The sequence below is a fragment of the Dermacentor silvarum genome, chromosome 10, assembly GCF_013339745.2.
Source record: "Dermacentor silvarum isolate Dsil-2018 chromosome 10, BIME_Dsil_1.4, whole genome shotgun sequence".
Classification (NCBI taxonomy): Eukaryota; Metazoa; Arthropoda; class Arachnida; order Ixodida; family Ixodidae; genus Dermacentor; species Dermacentor silvarum.
The window spans coordinates 100,651,742-100,675,283 of NC_051163.1; the positions used below are offsets into that span (position 1 = coordinate 100,651,742).

A 23,542-nucleotide genomic window follows, 5' to 3' on the forward strand; every position below is an offset into this window, starting at 1 on the left:
GATGCTTGACAAGACTTGTTACACTTTTGTTGAGTGTGTTTGGTCAGTTATCTATTGAGAAAGGACTAATGTGTGCCGCCTTATTTTGTAATGTGGCGTCTGTGAGCATTATGCCGATTATCTTGTGCATTTGTGTGTAGTATGCATTGCTGCTTCGTGCTTTGTGTGAGCTGCCTTGGCACTAATGCCTTCTTTTACACATGGCCACATTGCCACTTTCCTTACCTTGCCTAGCTGTGCATGTAGTGCAAGACTACCTGTTACTGCCTATCACGAAAAAGTAAAGGCTGGTTAGCCATCATCAGAAGCTGGCAGTTGGCCTGCCTTTTTTTTTTCTTTTCTTTGTGATAGGGTGTACCTTGTTGATGTGAGGACTTCTGCTGACTGCTTTGGTTTAAGCGAATTAATGCTCTTTGGCTGGCCCAGTTTCAGGAGGCGGCACATGTGTGCTGTGGCCTATTAAAAGCATGCAGTATATACTTTCAACGTTACTGTGCACTACACAATGCAGTGCCAAGCAGATACTTGAATATGCTTATTGCACTCGTGTAGGTGGGCAAAATTTTTAGGCATGCACATGAATACGCTAGGATCATAATATATGCTGTGGCTGCTTAACCACCACCTCTGTTTCTTGTAACTTTACGAACGGACGAACACCGCTGCTGGCGGCTCAGATTCTAGGCCTGAGGCTGCAAGAATCCCATCAAATCACGCGGACGCCAGGCCACGCGGGACTGGAGGGGAACGAAAGGGCGAATGCATTAGCTCGAACGCTAATCAACCGAGCGGTGCAAAACCAATCGTCTCATCAATCCCCAGCCTTTACCTTTGTGCCCCTGCCATCAAATTACTGCGAACCGACTCGAGATCCAACAACTCAACCGCAGGATTTATCCTCCCTCTCACAAAAAGCTCAGCACTGAAGCGGCAGTAGCTCTCAGACTTATCCAACCACATTCCCAAACCTACACAGATACAGCAAAATATACCCACAAACATATCGGGGCGTGTGCCCCTGGTGCAGCGACACATGCCCTACACTCTTTCACATCTCTAAGGGGGTGCGGGGGCAAACGTGAACACTTCAAGATGCCTAGCATGTCATTTGAGCGGTGGGAGGTACAGCTGACTGGCGATACCCTGGCGGGACAAGAAGCTCTCGTCCAGCAAGTACGTCGAGCAGTCATGACCATTGAAGTCCTGGAATGAGGACACCACCCACTCGTCCTCAAGATCAATGACCTCGATGTTCCTAATTATTGTTTTCTTTCTCTCTCTCATGATTAATAATGTGAGCATTACCGAAGACTCAAAATGTTTTGTGGTAAGCTCCTATGAAATATTGTATGTACTGACTGTTAAGCATACAATAAAACACAGCTTAAGTCATAAACCAGTAGATGTAAGCTGTATGAAGACTAGGTTGTAGATTTGTTGCACCTGTGTATAGCTAAGTTTAGTGCTGCTTTAGCATGTTTGTATTAGTGAGGTTCCACTGTAGTCTACTGGTTCATTGATAAGTATTTCTAAAGTTCAAGTAAAATCGAATTGTATTTCATTCATTGTTTTCACATGGAAGGCAGGGCATGAATCTGTAGCAAAAGTACTGAAACTGAAGTCGAAATTCTTGTAGTTTTTTTCAGGCACTATGCCTCCGCAAAAGGCCTCTCTGAAGCGGAGACCGGTGAAGCCACTAAGAAAATTAGAATGTGGCTCTCCCAGAAGACTAGTGAGCTGCGGCGAGCACGGCTGGCCACATCAAAAGAGCAATAAAGCCATTGTATAGTCACCAAACTTGCTAATCATGACCTCATTGTTGGCACTGTGATACTGGTGCTGATGCGTATGAAATCACAGTAGATGACGCCAGATCGCACCAGGACACACCAGGTCACACCAGACCGGCTGGGTTACATCAGACACGTCAGACCGGCCAGGTTACGGCAGACCGGCTGGGTTACGCCAGAGACGCCAGAACTCGTGTCTGAATTACCACTCTGGCATAAACGCCAGGCATGAGCTGGTCGATTTTTTCACTGGAGCTATACCAGGAAGCGTGCTTACCTTCTCTTTACACGAGATTCCACATGCTTACGGTTCAAACCTACTTAACAACTTATGAATCTCCTCTTAGACATACAGAATATATTTTTATTAGTGAACCAAAAAATTTTTTGAGAACACGTGGCCATCGTTACATACTCCACAGGTTGGATTTGTGCAGGCACAATTAGCACCTTTAAATGTGCACATTAGGGAAATAATTCCGTTTGATAGGTCCACATTGTCACTCACAATAGAATTTGCTGACGTTTTCCCCAATAACGCAGAACTGCTGCACCAACATATTTGAATACCTTTTTGCAAGACTATTTGGCCCATTTCCCAATACATGTAATAGCGACTGATGCTTCCTCATGTGAAGAGAAGGCAGGTGTGGGAATATACTCACCATCTCTCGATTGGTCTTTTTCACTTTGCCTGCCAGATTACGCATCATTTTTTCAGGCCAAACTTCTGGCAATAGTTGTTGCATTGTGAAAGTTACCGCTGCATGTTACAAAAGTTATCGTCGCAGATTCCCTTTCTGTATGCAGTGCGCTTAATGCGTCTACAAATTTGACAGCTTTAACATGTTTTATACAATATCTCCTCTTAGGACTAACGTTACGAGACAGGAAGAGAGCGGTGTGGATCAGAGAACAAACGGGGATAGCCGATATTCTAGTTGAGATTAACCGCAAGAAATGGAGCTGGGCAGGCCGTGTAATGCGTAGGATGGATAACCGATGGACCATTAGGGTTACAGAATGGATACCAAGAGAAGGGAAGCGCAGTCGAGGTCGGCAGAAAACCAGATGGGATGATGAAGTTAGGAAATTTGCAGGCGCAAGGTGGAATACGCTAGCGCAAGACAGGGGTAATTGGAGATCGCAGGGAGAGGGCTTCGTCCTGCAGTGGTCATAAAATATAGACTGATGATGATGATACATTATCTTCACATAGTTTATTTAATATGGCTCTAGGCCACCGAGACATTCATCTTAATGAAATAGCCCATTCTTGAGCATGAGCTTCTTTAAAAGGTTCGGCGACATCGTGTTGCCGGCAACTGTGCATATGACAGCAGCCAGATATACGCAGTTTTCTTTGACTTAACACAAGAAAAGCCTCTCATTAGCGAAATCTACAGAATTTAAACATCTAAATTATTCTCGGAACTGACAGTGGTGTCCTAACCGGCAATTCGAAGTAGCATTTACAACGCTGCATTGCCGTATTCCAGAACTTAATTTTTACTTGCACAGATGTGGTCCGGCGGCATCCCTCTAATGCTACCTGTGCAATGAACCAGAATCCATCGAATCACTTTTTATTATCATGTCGGCGGTTTTCTAATAATCGAAAACGAGTGTTTAGAAATTCCACTTCGCAATCTATGACTGCCTTTATGCAGTTCAGTTATACTCTTACTTGGACCCACGGTGTTAGGATATAGCCACAGGAACATTTGCCGGGCCATTTAGAATTTTCTCTGACACAAAAAGATTGCCTTGTTAACATTCCCCTATTTTTCCATGATTGATTTATTTTCTTTCAATAAATTATAAATTTAGAAAATTGAAAAAGTAAATTACAAAATCAGAAATATAATATTTTTATATATTACAAAATTACTGTTGTTTACTGTATTTAATTTATTATTAAGTTCATATTACTATTCCTATCTAGGCAAGGCTGACTAACTTAGTATAGACTACTTAATTTCTTTTATTATCGGTTTATTTCTTATCTTCGTATTCATTTATTTTCTTGTTATTATTTATTTCTAAACTAATTTATTTTAATTTTCGGTCATGGTGCCACCCGATTCGTGGCCTATCCCCTACAGTGGTTTTTGCCATCATCATCATCACTTTGTGCCTTGATCATTAAAAACCCCCTTAACCCTCTCCGGAGTGTGTAACAGATTGGTGGATGGTGATGGGTAAAATGAACCCGACGACGGAAGTTCTACTCCCTAGACTTCACCGCAGCTGCCGCCTTGCTGGACTTCTGCCTTTGTCGATCGAGATGATGGCTCCAGTCCAGATCTCTGATGCATCAGCCGCAACTCTGCGGGTGCCTAGCCATACTATCGAGTGCCGCCGAGACCTCAGGAGAAAACGTCAACGAGTGGCTAAAGAATTATAAGCGGCTGAGCAGAAGCAATGGCATGGACTCAGCAGCGCAGCTCGGTCGTTGCATTTTTGCTAACACCGCTCTCACGTGGTATGAAAACCAGGAAGACATGTTCAACACTTGGGATCATTTTGTTGTGGAAGTGCAGAATTTCTTCAGTGATTCTAACACAAAAAAGAAACGAGCGGAGCAGACATTGTCTCAGAGGGCACAGCATCCAGGGAAGACTTGTGCCACATATTGCCGCGTCTCTTCTATCTCGACGACGAAGACAACGTTGGGAGCTTTAGTAGGCTTGGTCTCGTGCGTTGGCCTAGCGGAGATTAGAAGACGAAGAAGACGGCTCTACGCTCGAATACTATAACAAGTTGTTTTTGTTATACGTGTCCTCATATAACACACCACAGGATCTTATTTTCGTTGCACCGCGACACTGGCGGAGGTGCTGCGTACGATAACCTGATGCCCCGGACGCCTCCTGGGAGCCGTTCATCCAGCCCGGACACTGTCGCCCATTGCAATGCCTGTGCATCGTTTCATCTGTCGGTTGCAAGGCCTTGCTCTGGAGCTCACCTCCCTGCAGGAACCTTCGTCCCGACGCTACCCATTGCCGCCGCTCATGGCCGACAGCCAGCCCGCCACAGGATCCCGAAAGCATCCGTTCGTCCAGCCCGCCACAGGTAACCCTTGTTCATCCGCTGGTTCTGGATCGCTTTCATGGTGGCGCCTTTGAAGACGTCGAAGACTGGCTTGACCAGTTGGAGCGCGTCGCCAAGACCAATGAGTGGAGTTCGAAAACAAAAGCTCACCAATGTCTATTTTGCTCTTGGCGATAGATAGCGCACATACGTGGTACGAAAAGCGAGAAGCCAGTCTATCGACGTGGAGCGACTTCCGTAAGCAGCTCCTTGACACCTTTGTGAGTGTCAACCAATGGGACAGTGTCCAGCAGCTAATTGAGTTACGGGTTCAGAAACCCACCAAGTCCGTCACAATGTTCGCCGAGGATATGGCCCGCCTGTGTCGTAGAGCCGACCCAAACATGACAGAAGTTACGCTACCTCATGCGCGGTGTGACAGAGCAGTTGTTCGTCGGACTGGTGCGTAATCCACCAAGTACCATGGCTGATTTTATCAAGGAAGCTACTGCTATTGAGCGAGCACTGCATCAACGATGTAGGCAGTACAATCGCTTGTCCAACAGCTAACGAGGTCAACGCTGTCACCATAACTGCTGACACTCAGACCCTCTGCGTGAGCTGATTCAGGAGATTGTTTGCGAAGAAATCCAGAAGCTTGCAACTCCGACAGTGGAACCACCAGTGGCGTCTGGCGCAGAAGTTATACGTGCCGAAATCGGGCAAGCGTTCTCGTCTCCGAACCTTAGTCCTAAGCCGCATCCCATGAACTACGCCGCTGCTGTCTAACGTCCACCGCCTGTTATGTCGATACCGCCGTACTGCCAGCCGGTGACTGCCGCACCTTGGCCACCTCAGGAAGCACCTCCGAGACTTCCTCAGTTTCGGAAAACGGACATATGGCGCGCTGTAGATCGGCACCCACTTTGTTTTAACGGCGGTGGTGTAGGCCACATTTTCCACCTGGCATCACTACGCACCGTTTCGCCCTCTCCGCCCATGGTTTGACGGTCGATGTGCCAATGACTACTCGCTACACCGCCAAGCTCCTTTTCAAGGGCCTCCAGCCACCCGCTCCCATTTTGATGATTGCCGAGCCAATGACAAGGAGGCACTGCCGAATCGCCTGGCGGACATGGGCTACCGGTACTGCACTCCGTCTCCTACTCACTCGCTGGCACCATACGCCACACTTTCACCGACCTCAGGGGCAGGAGGTCACCTAGCCCTTGCCGGGGAAACTAAAGTCGGCGACCTCCGGGGGCAAGGTTGCAAGCCGTCACAACTGATAAAAAGCCCCCGTTGCTTCCACCGCAGGACGCTATGACGCCGACAAGCCATAACAGCGACGAAGTTGTGAGCGCGGACCTTATTGTTTTTGTTGACGGGCAGCAAGTGACAGCTTTGGTTGACACTGGTGCTGACTTCTCTATTATAAGTCATGACCCCGCAGTTTGTCTCAAGAAAGTAAAGACGCCGTGGACAGGGTCCCATATACGGATCGCAGGCGGCCAGTTACTGATGCCCGCCAAACGGTGTACGGCAAGAGTCAACATAGAGGTGCATCTTTCGTCGCCACTTTCGTCATTCTTCCCGCGTGCTGTAAGGACTTGATTCTCGGAATGGACTTTCTGAGGTAATACGGTGTGGTCATCAATATCCCAGACCGTTTGGTAACATTTTACCATAATCCTGATCCAGTTGATTGCTTAGCACCACCACGCAACTCATTACGCTTGAATGATGACAATGTTGTCATCCCACCTTGGTCGTGCACCCTTGTTTCTGTGGCGTGCGACGTGCCGTTCAATGGTGAAGGAGTTGCAGACTAAATATTGCGGCTGTTGTTTACCCACGGTATTTCAGTCACACGAGGTATTGTCAGTGTTGTTAATGGGCACACGGATTTGTTACTGACAAATTTCAGTACGGAGCGTCGGCACCTTCCAAGGGGCACGCCTGCGGCCTCTTTCAACGGTGTTGCAGATGGTAAAGACTGCTTTTCAATGCTCGAAGAAGCATTTGCGCAAAATCCAGCTCCTGTTCTTGACGTCAGCACTACCTTGCTACAGGAAGAACGACAAAAACTCCTTGCATTACTAGCCGAGTTCCAGGACTGCTTTGCCTCAGCATCAGGAGTCTGTCGCAACCAAGCACCGAGTAATCACTGACGACACGGCCAGACCAATTCACCAGAACTCCTATCGTGTGGCTCTAAAGGAACGTGAAGCGAAACAGGAGCAAGTAACTAGAATGCTCGAAGACGTAATTCAACCAGCAGAGCCCCTGGGCATCGCCTCTAGTTTTAGTCAAGAAAGGAGAGTAGCCTGCGCTTTTGTGTCGAATATCGCAAGCTCAATCAGATTACAAAGAAAGATGCCTATCCACTCCCATGTATAGATGACTCCCTCGACTGGCGTCAACACTCTCGTTAATTACTTCCTCAATGGACTTGAAAAGTGGATATTGGCAAATCGAGGTGCACCCGAGAGACCGTGAGAAAACCGCTTTTGTGACGCCAGATGGACTGCATGAATTTAAAGTTTTGCCCTTTGGTTTGTGCTCTGCACCCGCTACTTTTCAAAGGCTCATGGATACTGTGCTTTCGGAGCTGAAGTGGAAATCCTTCTTGGTCTATCTTGATGACGTTATCGTGTTTTTGGCAACATATGACGAGCACCTGCAATGACTCCGATCAGTTGTAGTTGAAGTTTATTTATTTCTTTGCTACAGAAAGAGGAACAAGAGCTAAAGGCCATGTGGCCTGACAGAGGCTCTTGCTCCTAAGCACGTTCGGCAGATATATTCAAAGCAAAATACAATACACAAAAAAGAGTGAGTACAATGTAAAAAATACAAATAAACAAGATAGATTTGTACAATTATTACATGAATATACATTCCTATGCTTGAAAAAAAATATTGGTATGTTCTTCCACTTTTACAGTGCAGATAAAAACATACATTCACAGAGCATAACAAAATGGTAGTGCAATAGCATTTTATATATAATGAATTTGAGAATGTAAGAGAGAGGTTTTTATACATTCTTTAAAATGAGGTGCATAGAAATCAATTTTTTTCAACGATGTTTAATAGCTTAGGTATTTGATAGTTTAGATCCTGCCGTCCATAGTTAGTGCGCGTGAATGGTGTTGTTCTGATTTGATTGCGTAATGGGTATCGATGAGGAGAAATGGGTGGGCTGACAACATGTAGTCTGTGTTTTTTTATATGTAAGGGTAATCTATAATAGAAAACTTGATTTGCTCGAATCAATGAATGCTTGTTAAAAAGGTTGTGTGTGGGTAAGTCTCGCAGCCTGCCATGGTAGTTTTCAAAAATACAGACTACTCGTTTTTGCAAAATTATTAACTTCTCATAGTTTTTTGCTGTCGTTGTTCCCCATATCAAGGCACAATAAGTTAGCTTCGAGTAAAAAAGGGCATAATACATTGCTTTCTTTAGCCATAATGGTATTAGATCACCAATTTTGTCCATACAGCCTACTACTTTACTAAGGTCATTGCTCAGCTTGTTGACATGAATATCCCAAGCGAGGTTCTCCTGAAACCATACCCCCAAAAATTTTTGCGTTGTCACTTGTTCAATCCTCTTTGCTTGAAATAGAACAATAATATTAGCGGGCAATTGTTTATTTATTGGTTTAAATATGATATATTTAGTTTTGTGGACATTAACTTGAAGTTTGTTTATGTACAGCCATTTAGATAGAGTTCAAGTAATCATTCATTTCTTTTTCTATGCATTGCAGGGAAGAATTTGCAAAAAGATTAGTATCATCCGCGTACATTATGATGTTAGGTGAGGAAGAAATGCATGGAAGGTCATTAATATCAAGGTTAAATAATACAGGACCAAGTATGGATCCCTGCGGCATACCAGTCTGTATTTTGAGAAGCGAGGAAGTCACCTGATTGAATGAAACACACCGATAACGATCCGTTAAGTAACTCCTCATCAGATCTAATGCCGTACCACGCATACTGTAATCATAAACTTTGGATAGAAGCATAGCGTGATCCACACTGTCAAACGCCTTACGCAGGTCCAGAAATAAATGTACCGTGTATAAACTTTTTTCAATATTTTGCAGTATTTGATGTTTTATGTTTAAAAGTGCATCCTCACATGATTTTTTTGAAATCCATATTGGGCCGTACTGATAATGCCATATTTTCTTAAGAAACCCTCCAGTCGTGAATTTAGAACAGTTTCAAAAAGTTTAGACAGAAGAGGTAGTATCGATATAGGACGGAAATTGTTTACGCTATGGTCAGCGCCACCTTTATGAATCGGGCAAACTCTGGCTATTTTAAGTTTGCTAGGGAAAATTCCGGATTCAAACATTTTATTGATAATGTGAGCTAAGACATTAGAGATGATGTTCTGCGAGCCATACATTAGAGTTCTGCGAGCCGTCCGGTCAGCGGGCCTCACGCTGAAGCCAGAGAAATGCCACTTTTGCTTTGAGGAACTGCAGTTTCTTGGTCACGTTGTGAGTTATACTGGTGTTTGTCCCGATCCTAAAAAAATTGCCATCGAACAGTTCCCCCTACTGTCCTATAAGAAAGCGGTCAGGCCCTTTCTGGGCATCTGTGATTATTATCGTCGGTTTATCTCAGATCATGCACACATTGCGTCACCGTTAACGCACCTGGCATTTGTGTGGGGAGACGCACAGCAAACTGCATTTAATGAGCTGAAAAAACGGCTACAAGCCCCTCCAGTACTTGCCCACTTTGACGAAGCAGCGCCTACAGCACTTCACACTGATGCCAGCAATGTTGGCCTGGGAGCAGTGCTTGTGCAGCTGCAGGACGGAACTGAAAGGGTGATTGCCTATGCAAGCAGAACGCTCTCGCACAGAAGCAAATTACTCGACAACTGACAAGGAATGCCTTGCCATGGTATGGGCGGTTATGAAATTTCGCCTATATTTGTATGGCCGCCCTTTCAAAGTTATTAGTGATGATCACTCAATATGCTGGCTGACAAATCTGAAAGATCCTTCTGGGCTGGAGCCTCAGGCTACAAGAGTTCGACATGACGGTTATGTTCAAGTCAGGGACGCTGATTGTCTCGCGGTCACCGATAGAGTCGACTGCTTCACCCCATGAAGACGAAACGCCATTCCTTGGGGTTCTTGATATGGCCGCCGTTGCACACCAACAACGTGATGACCCTGAGTTACTCGCTACGCCGAAACAAAGGCTCTCCCGCGAGGAATAGCAGCAGAGGTGGCACGATTCTTCATAGAGAATATTGTGCCACGACATGGTGCACCAACCATCGTAATCACAGACAGAGGAACCGCATTCACGGCAGCGCTCTTTGATAATGTCCTGATGCTCAGTGGCACGACTCACCGCAAGACGACAGCCTACCATCCACAAACCAATGGACTCACAGAGCGCTTAAATAAAATTCTTGAAGACATGCTTTCAATGTATGTGGATGTTGAAAGAAAAATTGGGACGAGATCCTACCATACATCAGTTTTGCTTACAACACCGCTAAGCAAAAAAACAACACGAATGACTCCGTTCAGCCTTGTTCATGGACGAGAAGTACGGACGATGTTGGATGCCATGCTCCCACATGAATGCAACAATGATAGATGCAGATGCGTTTACACAATGCGCCAGAGAAGCTAGACAGCTCACATGCGTGCGGATCTGCCAACAGCAAGACTACGACGCCGGCCGCTACAGCGCTCGCCATAGACCAGTAACTTACGAAACCGGCGATAGAGTGTGAGTTTGGACGCCCATCCAAAGACCGAGAAGCTGTGGAGGCGATACTTCGGACTGTATCGAGTGCTACGATGCCTAAGTGACGTCACCTACAAAGTAGTCCCAATTGCCCCTATTGCACGAGGCGCCGCCAGCACCGGCCTGAAGCTGTGCACGTAGTACGTATGAAACCGTACATCAGCGAGTGACTGTACCAGGGACTTCCCTCCAGTGATGTCCTCTAGCATCGGGGCGATGTTTCTTTTTAGAGGGAGGCAAATGCCGCGTCTCTTCTATGTCGACGACGAAGACAACGATAGGAGCTTTAGTAGGCTTGGTCTCGTGTGTTGGCCTAGCGGAGATTAGAAGACGAAGAAGACGGCTCTACTACTCGACTACTATAACAAGCTGTTTTTGTTATACATGTCCTCAGTTTGTTATTTTCGCTGCACCGCGACAATATATAGAATAAATTTTGAAGCTGTGCAAGATAGTGAATCCCAGGATGACTGAAGAGGACAAGGTTGGACACGTTCTTAAAGGGATAGCTGAAGACGTGTATAATTTCTTGATTGGCAAAAAGATCTTGAACTCTGTGTCCGACGTGATGCAGCACTGTCGCACATTGGAAACGCTGAAGATGCGACGGATAGCTCTGAAATTTGGCCGTCTGTCTAATGTTCCAACGGGTGGCTAGTGTCGACACAATATGGCCTAATGACCTCTCGTCGACAATACACCAGATTGCCAGAAAAGATTGCAGAAAAGAAAAGTCAGCAAATCTCTCATTGCCCCAGCGACTTTCAAGACGGCTATGCAAGAGACAATGCGCACTCATATCGGACATCCTCTGATAACGAACGATGTTTTCGCTCACCTCGTTTCTCTCGGCGAACGTTGGCTGGCTACCCTCCCATTGAAGAGTGACACTACTATTCAATGCCTTCTGAGAGTAATATTTACTCCGAGCTGCCGCGGGTGTCTCAACCTCTTCCGGTGTGCTACAGCTGCAGCGTCCCGGGTCACATCTCGTGATTTTGCAACAACCCCCGTACATACCAGTGAGAGCGCTTGCTCATGTCTGCCCAGCCTTTCGACCGCCCGTTCTCTACGCCACGGCCACCACGCACGCCTACCAGTTTACACTACCCCTCGCCGGCCTCTGATCGAAGCCTAAAGGAACACTAAAGAAAACAATAAATCAACTTATACTGATAAAGTATTCTTCGAAAAACTCTGCTGTCGTTAATTACACTGCAATAGGTCAATTATTGGAAGAGAAAATGAAGCTCAAAGTTAAGTTTCTTTAATTTTGCGCGGGAACCCCAACGTCAGCACTTCAGTGTGACGTCACGACTTCTAAAGTTTTCTTCGTATTTGGGCCACGTTGGCTCGGTAAAAGTTCGCGAAAGTTGCCATGTTCAGTCTTGGGCTCCTTTAGAACTCAATTTAGTCAATCTTTACCGCTAAAAAATGAACCGAGACCTACAAGACGCTGTCAAAAGCCTCTGTGTTTTTCGTTTCTTTCTGGCTTACCAAGCGGCTTCTCGTGGTAAGAGTGGTGTTTGTGGTATTGTGGAAGGGTAATCTACTGATACAAAGGAACTCATTTTTCTCTTTAGTGTCCCTTTAACACCGCCACTACCTCCACAATCCCCATCGCCGCGGCGACGCACGCAGTCACCACAGCCGGAAAACTAGTCGGCGCGGCTAATGTCGGTGCGGCCGCAAGATACCAGGCACTATCAAGAGATATACCCCCGTCAGTGTTTATGCTGAAGAAAAAAGTCCATGTACTTGTTGGTGGCGTACCTACCATGGCACTTGTGGATACAGGCGCGACAATTTCTGTGATGAGTGTTAATTTTAAGAACCTTCTTGGACTGAAGGTGATGTTTCGTCTAAGCCGTGGTGCGACATTACGAGGTGTGAGCAGTGATGCGTTGTGTCCTGTGGGAGTTTGCACTGTGGACGTGTGTTCATGCGGCAGTGTTTCTCACAGAATCTGCGGTTATTGTACGATCTACGCATGACATTATTTTAGGAATCGATTTGCTGCAGAAGTGTGGGGCAACTGTTGACTCCAGATGTGGGCGCCTTTCCGTGCATGGTAGTTTCTTAGCTGCGCTCTTGGAGAATTCATCCCGTGATGAATGCATCTTTTTTGTCTCCGAGGACATGGTCGTTCCTGCATTTTATGCTGTGTGCGTTCCGTAACCTGTTCTAGCAACTACCTTGCCATGTTCAATGCCACGCTGGAACCGATTCATGTGACCTGTGTGAAAGAACATTTTAGTTCTCCATTGCATGGTGTCTGTAGTTGAAGAACGCGCAGGTGTGTGGACAATTAACAGTTCAATGGAGCCTGCAGTGTTGCCTGCCTCATGGCATGAAACTTGCTGTATTCAAACCCGAATCCTCTACGATGCTGGTTGCGCTTGTTGATGCTACAGGGGAGAATGGACATCTCGGTTTTCAAGGTTCAGGTGATTCACAACTTCTACAAATGACCAGCAAGTCACTTAGCCAAAGCGAACGTCACACACTCCTGGGCGTTCTTTCCAAGCACTTTAAAGTGTTCTACTTCTCAAAAAGCAGCAAATTACCGTTCTAGGATGCCACTACGTACGACTGATTTTGACGTTGACAGCTTTGACCACCTTATCGCTTCCCTGTCGCCTGACTTTCTCAATGAATTGACATTCGCTGCAGAGCAGCGCAAAACCCAAGCTTGAAAGCTCTTTCCTATGCCACACAGGGGCCTAGAGCCGAAGGCCGATTTCGCGTCCGAGATGGTCCTCTTTACAAAAAGAACTCATCAACTATGGGCGCCTGCTTTCTACTGGTGGTTCTGGAGTCTCTTTAAACATCTGTTCAGCGCGTTGCGCATGATGACCCAACCTCTGGTCACTTAGGGACCGCGCGAACAGTTAGTCGCACCAAAGAACGATTCTACTGGTCTCAAATGCACAAAACAATTGACACTTATGTGGCCAGTTGTACACAGTGTCAGAGCCACAAGCGACCTACCTCAGCACCAGTCGGTCACTTACAGCCAGTAAAGCCCCCCAGTTCTTTTGAAAAAGTCGGCATAGACGTGATCGGACTGTTTCTGCGTTCTTCAAGGGGCAACCGGTGATGATTGTGTGTGCAGATTACCTGACGTGGTATTGGGAGACGGCAGCCCTATCCTCCGCCACTGCCGCGCAGGTTTCTGATTTTATGCTGCATTCAGTCATACTCCGACTCGGGCGCCTCGCGTGATAGTAAGCGACCGTGGTCGGCTAATTTATTGCCGATGTTGTGGAAGAATTGCTGTGTTCGTGTGCCTGCAAGTTCCGACACTTAACAGCTTATCATCCACAAGCTAATGGCCTCACCGAGTGCACAAACCGAACATTGAACAGCATATTAGCAATGTACGTCGCTTCAGTCCACAGGAGCTGGGATGAAGTATTACCGTTTGTGACGTACGCTTTCAACTCTGCGAAACACGAAATGACCTGTTTCAGCCCTTTCTTCTTTCTTTACACGAGTCAATTAACCTCGTCATACACTCGACACTATATTTCCTTTTGTCATCCATGACGATTTGTCTATCGCGGAGGCTCTGTGTCATGCAGAGAAGGCTCGTCGACTTGCTCGCTCACGTACATTGGCCGCGCAAGACCACTCTAAAGCACGCTACAATAGTAAACACCAGCATGTTACCTATTTTCCCGGTGACCTCGTGTGACTGTGGACTCCAATACGCAGACGTGGCTTGAGCCAAAAGCTACTTGCAGAATATGCCGAGCCGTTCATTATCCTCGATCGTCTAAGCGAGGTTAACTACACAATTGCACGTCTCACTTCAAATGGTCGCCCTTTATGCAAGACTGAGGTGATGCATGTTGCCTGCCTCAAGCCATTCACACGAAGGAAGCCTGGAGGGCTTCGTCTGGGAGAGGAGGAATGTTACGTGTCACTGCCACTGAAAAGTGAGGGAAGCGAGAAAAGAGAAAGAGGAGGACGACGTTGCTCCTACGATTTCCACGGTCCTTGTGCCTTGATCATTAAAAGCCCCCTAAACCCTCTCCAGAGCCCTTAAAAATATAAAACGTAGTTGCTGATATCCTCATATTAAAAGCCAGAGCTATGATGTCTCCATGTCGTGTATACGTAATACCAGTGACTGCGTATTTTTTAACTTGCATGTGCAACAGGTGCCTGATGGCAGGTCAAGAACCAGGAAGCATCCCAGCGCACACGGAACTCGTGTAACAGGGATCATAGCAATGTAATGAAACTCGCGTGTTAGCAGTAAGTCTATATGTGGCAACTGAAGTAAATGGAGCTGACGTCATGGCATGAAACGTTGCATATATGCTCTAAGCATGATGTGAGTGAGGTGAAGGTGAGAGCATTCCTGCTCTACTAATGCATTGTGGGAGACACGCTTTAAACAGAACTGACTCCTGTGAGAGTCAAGTGCTTATACCCACGGAATTCCCAACTGGGAGTCAATTCAACATGAGGAGAACCATGCATCGCCTCTTGACTAGAGTTCCGGGAGTAAAAAGGAAAAAAAAGAAAAGAAAAACACTTCCCATGCAGAGGTTTTTACGTGAAGCAACGGGTGCTTTTCCGCGTCTTCAACAAGGTAAGGGGGGCAGGGAGTGTTCTGCTAAGATTCTTAGTTTTTTCTTCATTTTTTGCAAATTCACCTCTGTACGTCACCCGTGTGCAAGATATGCCCTACTATGTGGGCCGGAAACTCTGATAAGGATATGCATGAAGTGTTTAGTAAAAATATAAGTTAGCCATAATCCAGTAAAACGACAGAATATTTTTTGTACTTCATAAAGTTATGGGAATTATAGTTAACCTCTTCCACGCCACACTATTACAAATCCCGAATTCTGGCCAAAAGTGCGCAAACAATGTTTAAAGACCCCAGTTGCAAATATGTTTCACTTCCTCCGCCAGGATAAACTCGCTCTCGCTAACGCTGCCCCACGGAGTGCGTGCCGTGATTTGCCGCACGACAAACCATTGAGAGGAAACCAGCTCGACCATGTAATCGCAGAAAAACAAAAAAAGTACCGCCTACGAGCTGAGCTCGCTCTTGATCGTGACCAGAAACACGGTGGACGAACCCAGCGTGCCCATTGCACAGAAGGGGTTAAGAATATTTCGGTGCTTATATGCACTAGGTTAATTTGAACATGTGCGCAAGTCACTACTGCTACAGTGGGGTACTGCAGCATGCGGAGGCAGCGACGCGTAGGAGCACCTGACGCCGCTGGTGGCAGAGCGGTGGTGCTGCAATCAATGTGGTTGCCTGTTGCGTGGCTCAAAAGTGCTTGTTCGATGGTGTTTCGCCCGCTTTCTCTGAATGTCTCGTGCTTTTCATTCGTGAACCAGCTTATAGTTTTCTTGTTCCAGGGCGTCACCTAATGTGCTGTTGAAAGGTGTGCCAATGAGAGGAACGAGCATACAATGTAACTGCCTAATTAAACTTTAGGCCCTCCAGGCTCTTGTGTGTGGCCCCATACTCTGTGATCCCTGTATAGTGAGCATTTAGTCACCGATTGTACAGGCTTGTGCTCTTTTGGTAAAATATTTTACCTCGATCGCTTTACTGCTCGCCAAGGCATGGTCACCATAAATACAAAAGTTAGCTACTTTGCTGCCATTTCAGCGAAGCTGCCACTCGAGTCCTCTCCTTCAGCTCATTCGTGTTTACATTGCGAGTACAACATTACTTCTACAGCGGAATTTCAGTGACTTTTCCAGAATTAATAGCTTCTGCAGGCGTATATGTGCATTATTCTTCAATCCTAGCATTCACGTTTTCTGTGCTTCTTTTCAATTCGTGAGCATTTCAGTTCGCTTCAGCAGCAACAAGTCCATCTGATTCTGTTCATACTTGGGCAGCGCACAAGTAAATGAAACACGAGAAAGAATACAGGACAAGCGCTGGCTTAACAACTGAAAGTTATTAATTGAAGCAAAATATAATATAGACAGTAATGATGAAAGTCATGTGGATTACATGTAAAAAGTCACAGGCCTGTGCGGCACACGCAGCACAGACACAGCGTAAGCTGGTGGATCGGCTCAAGAGTAGCTCCAGTTTGGGCACCACGCACAACAGGGTCTTCGCGGCAGTCTGTTCGCCTCGTTTTGATGAGAACGATCTAACTGTCCGCCCGGCGTCGACGGCGAGCTGCGGCTTGTAATGTTCTCTGCACAGCAGTCTGCTGAGCCCGATCAAGCCTTAGAACTGCAACCTACATGTCGGGCACGCCGCCTTTGCAGGCATCTTAACTAGATGGCGCCACCATGCTGGCGGAGGCTCGCCAGCTCGGGAGCGCGTTGATTGCGCGCCTCGTCTGAATTGCATATCGTAGTCTGCGCCTGCGGACGCTACGTTTGCAGGCATCTTACCTAGATGGCGCCACCATACTGGCGGAGGCGAGTCGGCACCCCCTGCGTGCTTGCCTTATATATAGGTATTTTCCGCGACCACATAGCAGGCGCTTGCGTGGCTCAGTGGTAAAGTATCCGCCTCCCACGCAGAGGGCGCGGGTTCGATCCCGGTGGGAATCGGGTACTTTTTTCGCGTTGCCGGCGATAGCGGTTACGCCGGTTGACGCTGGCGGCGGCATCATCGCGACCCGAAACGGCTATTGGAATGAGCGCATAACAGCTTCCGCTGTAAAACGGAAGACATTGCGTTCATTGATTGGGCGTGAGTATGTGGCGTTTTTTAACATGTAATCCGCATGACTTTCACGGTTACTGTCTATTTAATCTTTTTCTTCAAATAAAAACTTCCAGTTGCTAGACCAGCGTTTGTCCTGTTTTTCTCGTGTTTCGTTTCCGTGTGAGCTGCCCAAGAATGGGTAGGTTCCAACTTACTCGTTTTTTAATCCTCCCGATTCTGTTCGATGTTCTTCATTTACGCAGTTTGTTTGCATCAGCTATAATGTGCTGTTTAGAGGTGTGCCAATAAGAGAACGAACGTATAATGTGACTGCTTATTTTAAACCTAATTCCGATGTTGCGGGGACCAGCTAAGTTTAATTACCGTTTCACGCGGTCACTTGATTGTGATTATGTACTATCCGAATCTGCTCATTCGCGATCGTATACTCTATGTCATCTGCGTCCTCAAGCTCTGTAAGCTAAACAACCTCGATCCAGATTGCTGAACGTGTAGGAGTGATAATTTTTTATCCTGTTGAAAAAGTTCATTTGCGATCGAAAGTGCCCGTTTCCTCGAGAGCGTGGCTAGAGGATAGACGCGCTATAGTTATTTCAGAGACCGCTTGTGCATCTGCGGCAAAATACAATACGCATTTTATCATCTCATCTTAAGCAAATAATACAGACTGAATAAGTTAAGTGTTTGGAGCAAAAATCTAAACAAGATTTCCTGCGTCCGCCGAGCATATATGGGCGTCGCAGTGGATGCGAGCGTTTCGTCTGCTTCTTTTCAATAGTGGTTGATCGCGGCGCCTCCGCTACTGGCGACGCCGCCGGAGCCAGGCGGGGAGCACCGCCCGCTGCACTGCCCCTTCTAGTACACTACCACTACATTAAAATTTCGCGTTCGAAGTGGGTCTTTAAGAACGGAACACAAGAAACACGCCACGATAAAAGACCACATTTGTATGCGTAGTCATAGAAATATTTGATAGCTCGAATGCTGTGGTGGTGAGCTTCGGAAAGAAAAATTGAAGGACACCTTGTAAATTCCAAAGTGTGTTCGGCGAAAGCGTGTGCCAATTCGACTGACAACCACCGCATGCGCATTCGCTCATTCTGGCGTTTGGTATGGGGGGAATCCACATTCTTGGGAGTCGGGACGCTTCGCCGAACCGCTTGCCGTGGAATCATCACCGGGCCGCTTGGGAGCTATCCGACTAACTCGACTGCTGCAACGAGACGTCTGGTCTGACGAAGGAGCGTTGCCGCCCGCGTAGCTGTGCCATCACGCTGATTGCTGAGAGAGTGTAAGGGGGAGAGGCCAAAGCTGTGGCGGCGCAACTGATCCTATGCGCCGCTGCGCTATTTCACGTGATTGCTGAGAGAGTGTGAGGGGGAGAGGCCACAGCTGGCACCGTTCCAGGGCACGGACGGTCGGACGCTGCGAGTATGAGCATTTAAAGGCTTTCGCCTTAAAGTAGGCTGGCACTGCGAGAAGTCGGCGTACTGCAGACCAGCTGAGGTGGGAACTGCAGCGATGTTAAATCGCCCTCTGCCGACCGCTGTGTCACCTTAAACAGTCCTCGCGTTTCTGAGTGAACTCAGCGAGTATAGACAGTTTTTTATGGGTGCCGCCATATGATGATGATTATGCTTCAATGGCATCCCCTTTCAAACGGAGAGGTGACAGGAAGAGTCCCCTAGCCTGCTTGATTTAATCAGGTATGCTATACATTTCTTTTATCTAGCATTTTTGTTTACATTTCATTATTCTTTGTTTTTTCTCAATATCAACCTTGTATCGCTATCTATGACTAAGAAGTCAAATGACGTCAATCTCTTCCCTGCTTTTTTCCTCCAATACTCTAAACGCCATATACGTACGAGGTCTGTTAGAAAAGTATCCGACCTTTGGCCGAAGAAAAAAAAAAAACTGGCATAACTGGAGCGTTGGAAACCTAATCACCCTCAAAGTAGTCTTCTTGAGCCTCCACACACTTCTCCCAGCGGTGCTGCCATTGTTGGAAGCATTCCGAGAAGGCCTCTTTCAGAATGGAGTTTAGCTCAGCTGTCGTTGCCACCATAATGTCCTCTCTTGTGTGAAATCGCGCTCTTTTCAATGGCCTCTTGATTTTGGGAAACAACCAGAAGTGGCAGCCCACGAAACACACAAGCAGCTATTTGATGTCTAAAAGACGTCTTGAACGGATAATTCAAAAGTCTAATAGCTGTCCTGGTCAAGACATTTTCTAGCCGTGGACCTCTGCAGGTACTTCAGTAAGCCCTGCTAACGTTACGCTAAAAGTTGGCTAATAAACATGTCGACAAGAACAACTTCAAGAATTGTATTACACGTTCCTAGAATTCTGTAACAATGGCTTCGGAAACATTATGCAGGCTCTTATAAAACATCTTGACAAGAAAAAAGTTGTCGCAGTTTCACCCGAAAGGCGAAGCATCAATTGCGATAGCAACTTAGTAGAGAGCTATACGGAGTAAGGATAGTAGTTTTATCCGCTGTACAAACTTGGACATGCAGCAGCACCGGCAACACACAGCACTGTTGTCGACGCCGTCGGCGTTTTGCCCGCGTTCGCACAATATGCGTGCGGCGTTGGTGATTGTTGCCGGAGCCTCTGACATAAATAGGCACTTGGTGCCGCAGCGAAACGTCGCCTCCCATCCCTGCCCCCCCCCCCCCCCCCCGCGGCCTTTCGTGCGTCAGAAGAAGGCGCGTTTGCTCTACATATATGGTGATTGTAAAGGAGGAAAGAGACGCCTACTTCTGCAGCCCTTAAGGGAGCACGGCACAGAACGCGCGTTTGTTCTCCGCCGTGCGTTCACTCCCCGTGAAAGCGCGCGTCCCTCGCGCCCTTTCACTCGCACATACAGCGTTCGGTGGCGCGCGGCGACGATTTCATCTCCATTGACGTCATACGGAACCTCACGGCGACGGCAACGGCGAGGCCGACGGCAGAAATCTGCTTTGGAGTGTCCATATAATTGCTATCGCAATAAAAGTTAATTTTATTAGACGTTCCCAGAATTCTGGTATAAATCATAGCAGAATTCTGGGGACATCTAACAAAATTTTTAATTAAGCTATAAAAGCCTGCACTTCAGCATACCATGCATCCGTATGCTAGCTTCATAATACACCATGTTACTATATAGAACTGAAAATTCAATTGAAGCGTTACAATATATTATGACTTTATATTTTATTATATATTATGTTATATAACATTATATATTAATTATGTTTCATTATATATAAATAATTACATATAAATAATTATATATTATATTATTTATATTATATTATGACTTTATGAGAAAGCGCCGTTATTGACTAATAAATTAAAGGACATGCAGAATTATTTTACAAAATTTTTTTATACAGTAGAAAAGGTGAGCACAGAAAATAAGACGTAGCTGCAGTAACCACAGCAATCCAGGTCCCTTCCCTCTTGGATACCGCTGGCTGCCCACAGAAGTTCGCTCTGTAATACAACAGTGAAGAAAAAAGTGAGTAAGCAACACTTGATTTACAATAAAGATGTGCGATTTGGTATTTAAAATAGCAACATATGTGCCATTGTTTTACCTCAGTCACATTTACTTTAGAAGTTTAAGCAATACTTTCTCTCAAAATCTTATGCTGTACGTACGATGACGTTCAAAATTATGTTGCAGATATGAAAAAGCTACTGTAGAGTGAAATTAAACTGGCAAATGGTTTGATCCACACACGACTTGCAGTAGGTCATTAGCAGTTAGATGGTTTGCAAACAAATCTCTCACAAGAGTATGCTACTTTTATTTAGGTAGTGGTGTTGGTGAGTTGTAGCAACAGGTGAGCTTAGCCCGACAATCAAGGCCAGCAACTGCTCCTTCCGACTGTCTCTTACAATATCCCTGCGGTATTGTACCACATGTCAATAAAACCATTCTCTTCCTAAAGGGACCCTAAACACTTAACTAATCATAGAATGGCCTCACTATATTAAAGGACGTCGTCTCACGAATCTCATGCCGCAAAAAGTTTTCCAATCCTCCAACCATAAGTGAAGTTACCACACCAATGCAAGACTATTTTCCTACCTGCTAGCGTGCTGGAAGCTACACAGAGGAGAAGCCAAGAGAGCAAAGTCCCGGTATACTACGCAATGCAGCACGCTGCTGCCATCTTAAAGGCCACACGCAGCTAGAATTTCTGTAATCATTCAACCAATTATGTGAAACTCCGGCTTTACCTCCCAGATCACAAAAGAACGTTCTGCTACATACCGTGCATGCAAATATATTCAGTCTAAACTTCGCGCCAGCACGGGCCCGCCAAAACAAAAGTGGCGTGCAAGTTGTAGCAGGTAAACGTATACGTACCGTAAGGAACTGCACCGTATCTGCAGGCGCTGGTCAAGGCCTGAACGTGAGCAAAAGACTTGGGAAGAGAAGCATGAGCACTGGCGAGCGAACGCTTGCGAGCATGAGCACGGCCCTTTGAATCGCTCGCGGAAACTTCAGCGCGCCCTCCTGGTGCGGTCCAAGACACGTGGTCCAAGAGCAGATAGCAGTTCGCTCAAACGTAGCGCACGTTTGCGACTGCGCGCGGCCAGATCTGTTGGTGAAGATAGCTGGTATCGCAATTCCGGCTTCTTCACCGCTCGTTCACGCAAAGGGAAAGGAAGGCACGGCTCTGATAAGGACGCTTAACGGGCGCGCACGTGTGCGCCCGGCCGTTTTCTTTTTTTCTAAACTTTGACTGTCGTGACAGACTAATCGAGTGAAAAAATCGGAAAGGAATCAAATAACCCCGTAGGTTTTTTCTGCTTGTTCACCCAAAGGGGGAAAGCAGCGAAATGCTATATGATGCGACGTTAACGGATTGCATATGGCTTGTTAAAGTCGCACAGAATGTAACGCTGCCCGTCGGGCACGCGCATTTTAAATCTTTTTTCACTTTCACGCGCACGCCCAAGTATGTCGCACATTTTCCGACAAAAACACGTAAAAAAGTTCTTTCGCTCTCAAGGCATTCACCAAAGTATACTCCGGTGACGCCAGAGATGGGCTGTTACCACAGCTGAAACACAATAGCATATTTGGTTAACCGTATACTTCCTGCTACATAATGTTTCCAACAACATCTGTTTAACGTCTTCGCGTAGACCAAGACGTCTATAGCCGTTTGTAGCCGTTCCGAGTTTTCAAGACGTTTTGTGTTTCGTGGGAGGGGGCCATATCAGGAGAGTAAGGAGCCTGTGGAACTACAGGAGTCTGTTTTTTCACCAAAAAAGTCTGAATCGAGTGCGAGGAATGTGCAGGAGCATTGTCGTGATGGATGCGCCAATTTCCTGTTGACCTCTTCATGGCCAAATCTTCGGTCATAATGGAATGTGCAGAAAAAGTGCTGATGCCCAGCTCTTCCGCAATTTCTCGGATAGTCACACGACAGTCCCGCATCACCACAGCGTTCACTTCGGCAATGACCTCGTCATTTCGGCATGTTGATGGCCGACCGGAGCGTGGCTCGCTCCCCACCGATGTGCGGCCGTCTTTAAACCGGTTGTACCTCTCATTAATCTGTGTGCTGCTCACCCCACCGTTACCCAAAGCCGTCTGTATCTTCCGAATGGTTTTCACTTGGCTGCCGCCCAGTTTCTGGCAAAATTCGATGCAGTAGCGCTGCTCCAGTCGCTCAGCAATTTTCCTTGCACTGAAAAGACCGACGAGAGCACTGGGCACTACTAAACTCCCTATATAAGAAAAGTACCGCCATCTACTCTTTCCTCCGCCGCCTCCTCTCCTAAAGCGCTTGCTTTTTTATTTACGTTTTGCTTGCGAAAGCCAAGTCGACGGTGGCGCACCTAGAAAGTCCGCGTTGAAGCTTTCAGGCCGGGCGCGCGCCGCCGCCGCCGGCGACTGCGGCTGCGCAGAGGACTTTCAACTTGGCTCTGAGGCGGAAAAAAAGAAAATATAAAGAAGTGAAAAGCGCGCGCTATCATCGCCCAATCGGAGATACATGAGAGAGAGAAGCGGCGTTTATCAAAGGATGGCGGTACTTTTCTTATATAGGGATTTTAGGCACTAACTCACTCAAACGCTGCGTCCCAGTGACTGACGCTATCGGCAGGCATGAAAAAATTCGTGCATGCGCGCGAAGGTTCAAGGTCGGCTGACGCAAGCGCGCTTGTTTCATATCCATCAGGTGTTCGCAAAAAAATAAAAATAAAATAAGGTCGGATACTTTTCTAGCAGACCTCG

General features: G+C 46.6%; 1 protein-coding gene across 3 annotated transcripts in view; it reads left to right on the forward strand.

The window, feature by feature from the left end:
* Positions 1 to 1,791, forward strand: part of LOC119466362 (zinc finger protein 37) — a 57,672-nt gene extending 55,881 nt beyond the window's left edge. For all 3 annotated transcript variants that reach the window (XM_037726869.2, XM_049656709.1, XM_037726870.2), the window contains one exon: positions 1,637 to 1,791. In XM_037726869.2, the coding sequence (XP_037582797.1) occupies positions 1,637 to 1,776 (140 nt within the window). In that variant the 3' untranslated portion in view covers positions 1,777 to 1,791. The remainder of the gene's footprint in view (positions 1 to 1,636) is intronic.
* Positions 1,792 to 23,542: the final 21,751 nt, after the last annotated feature.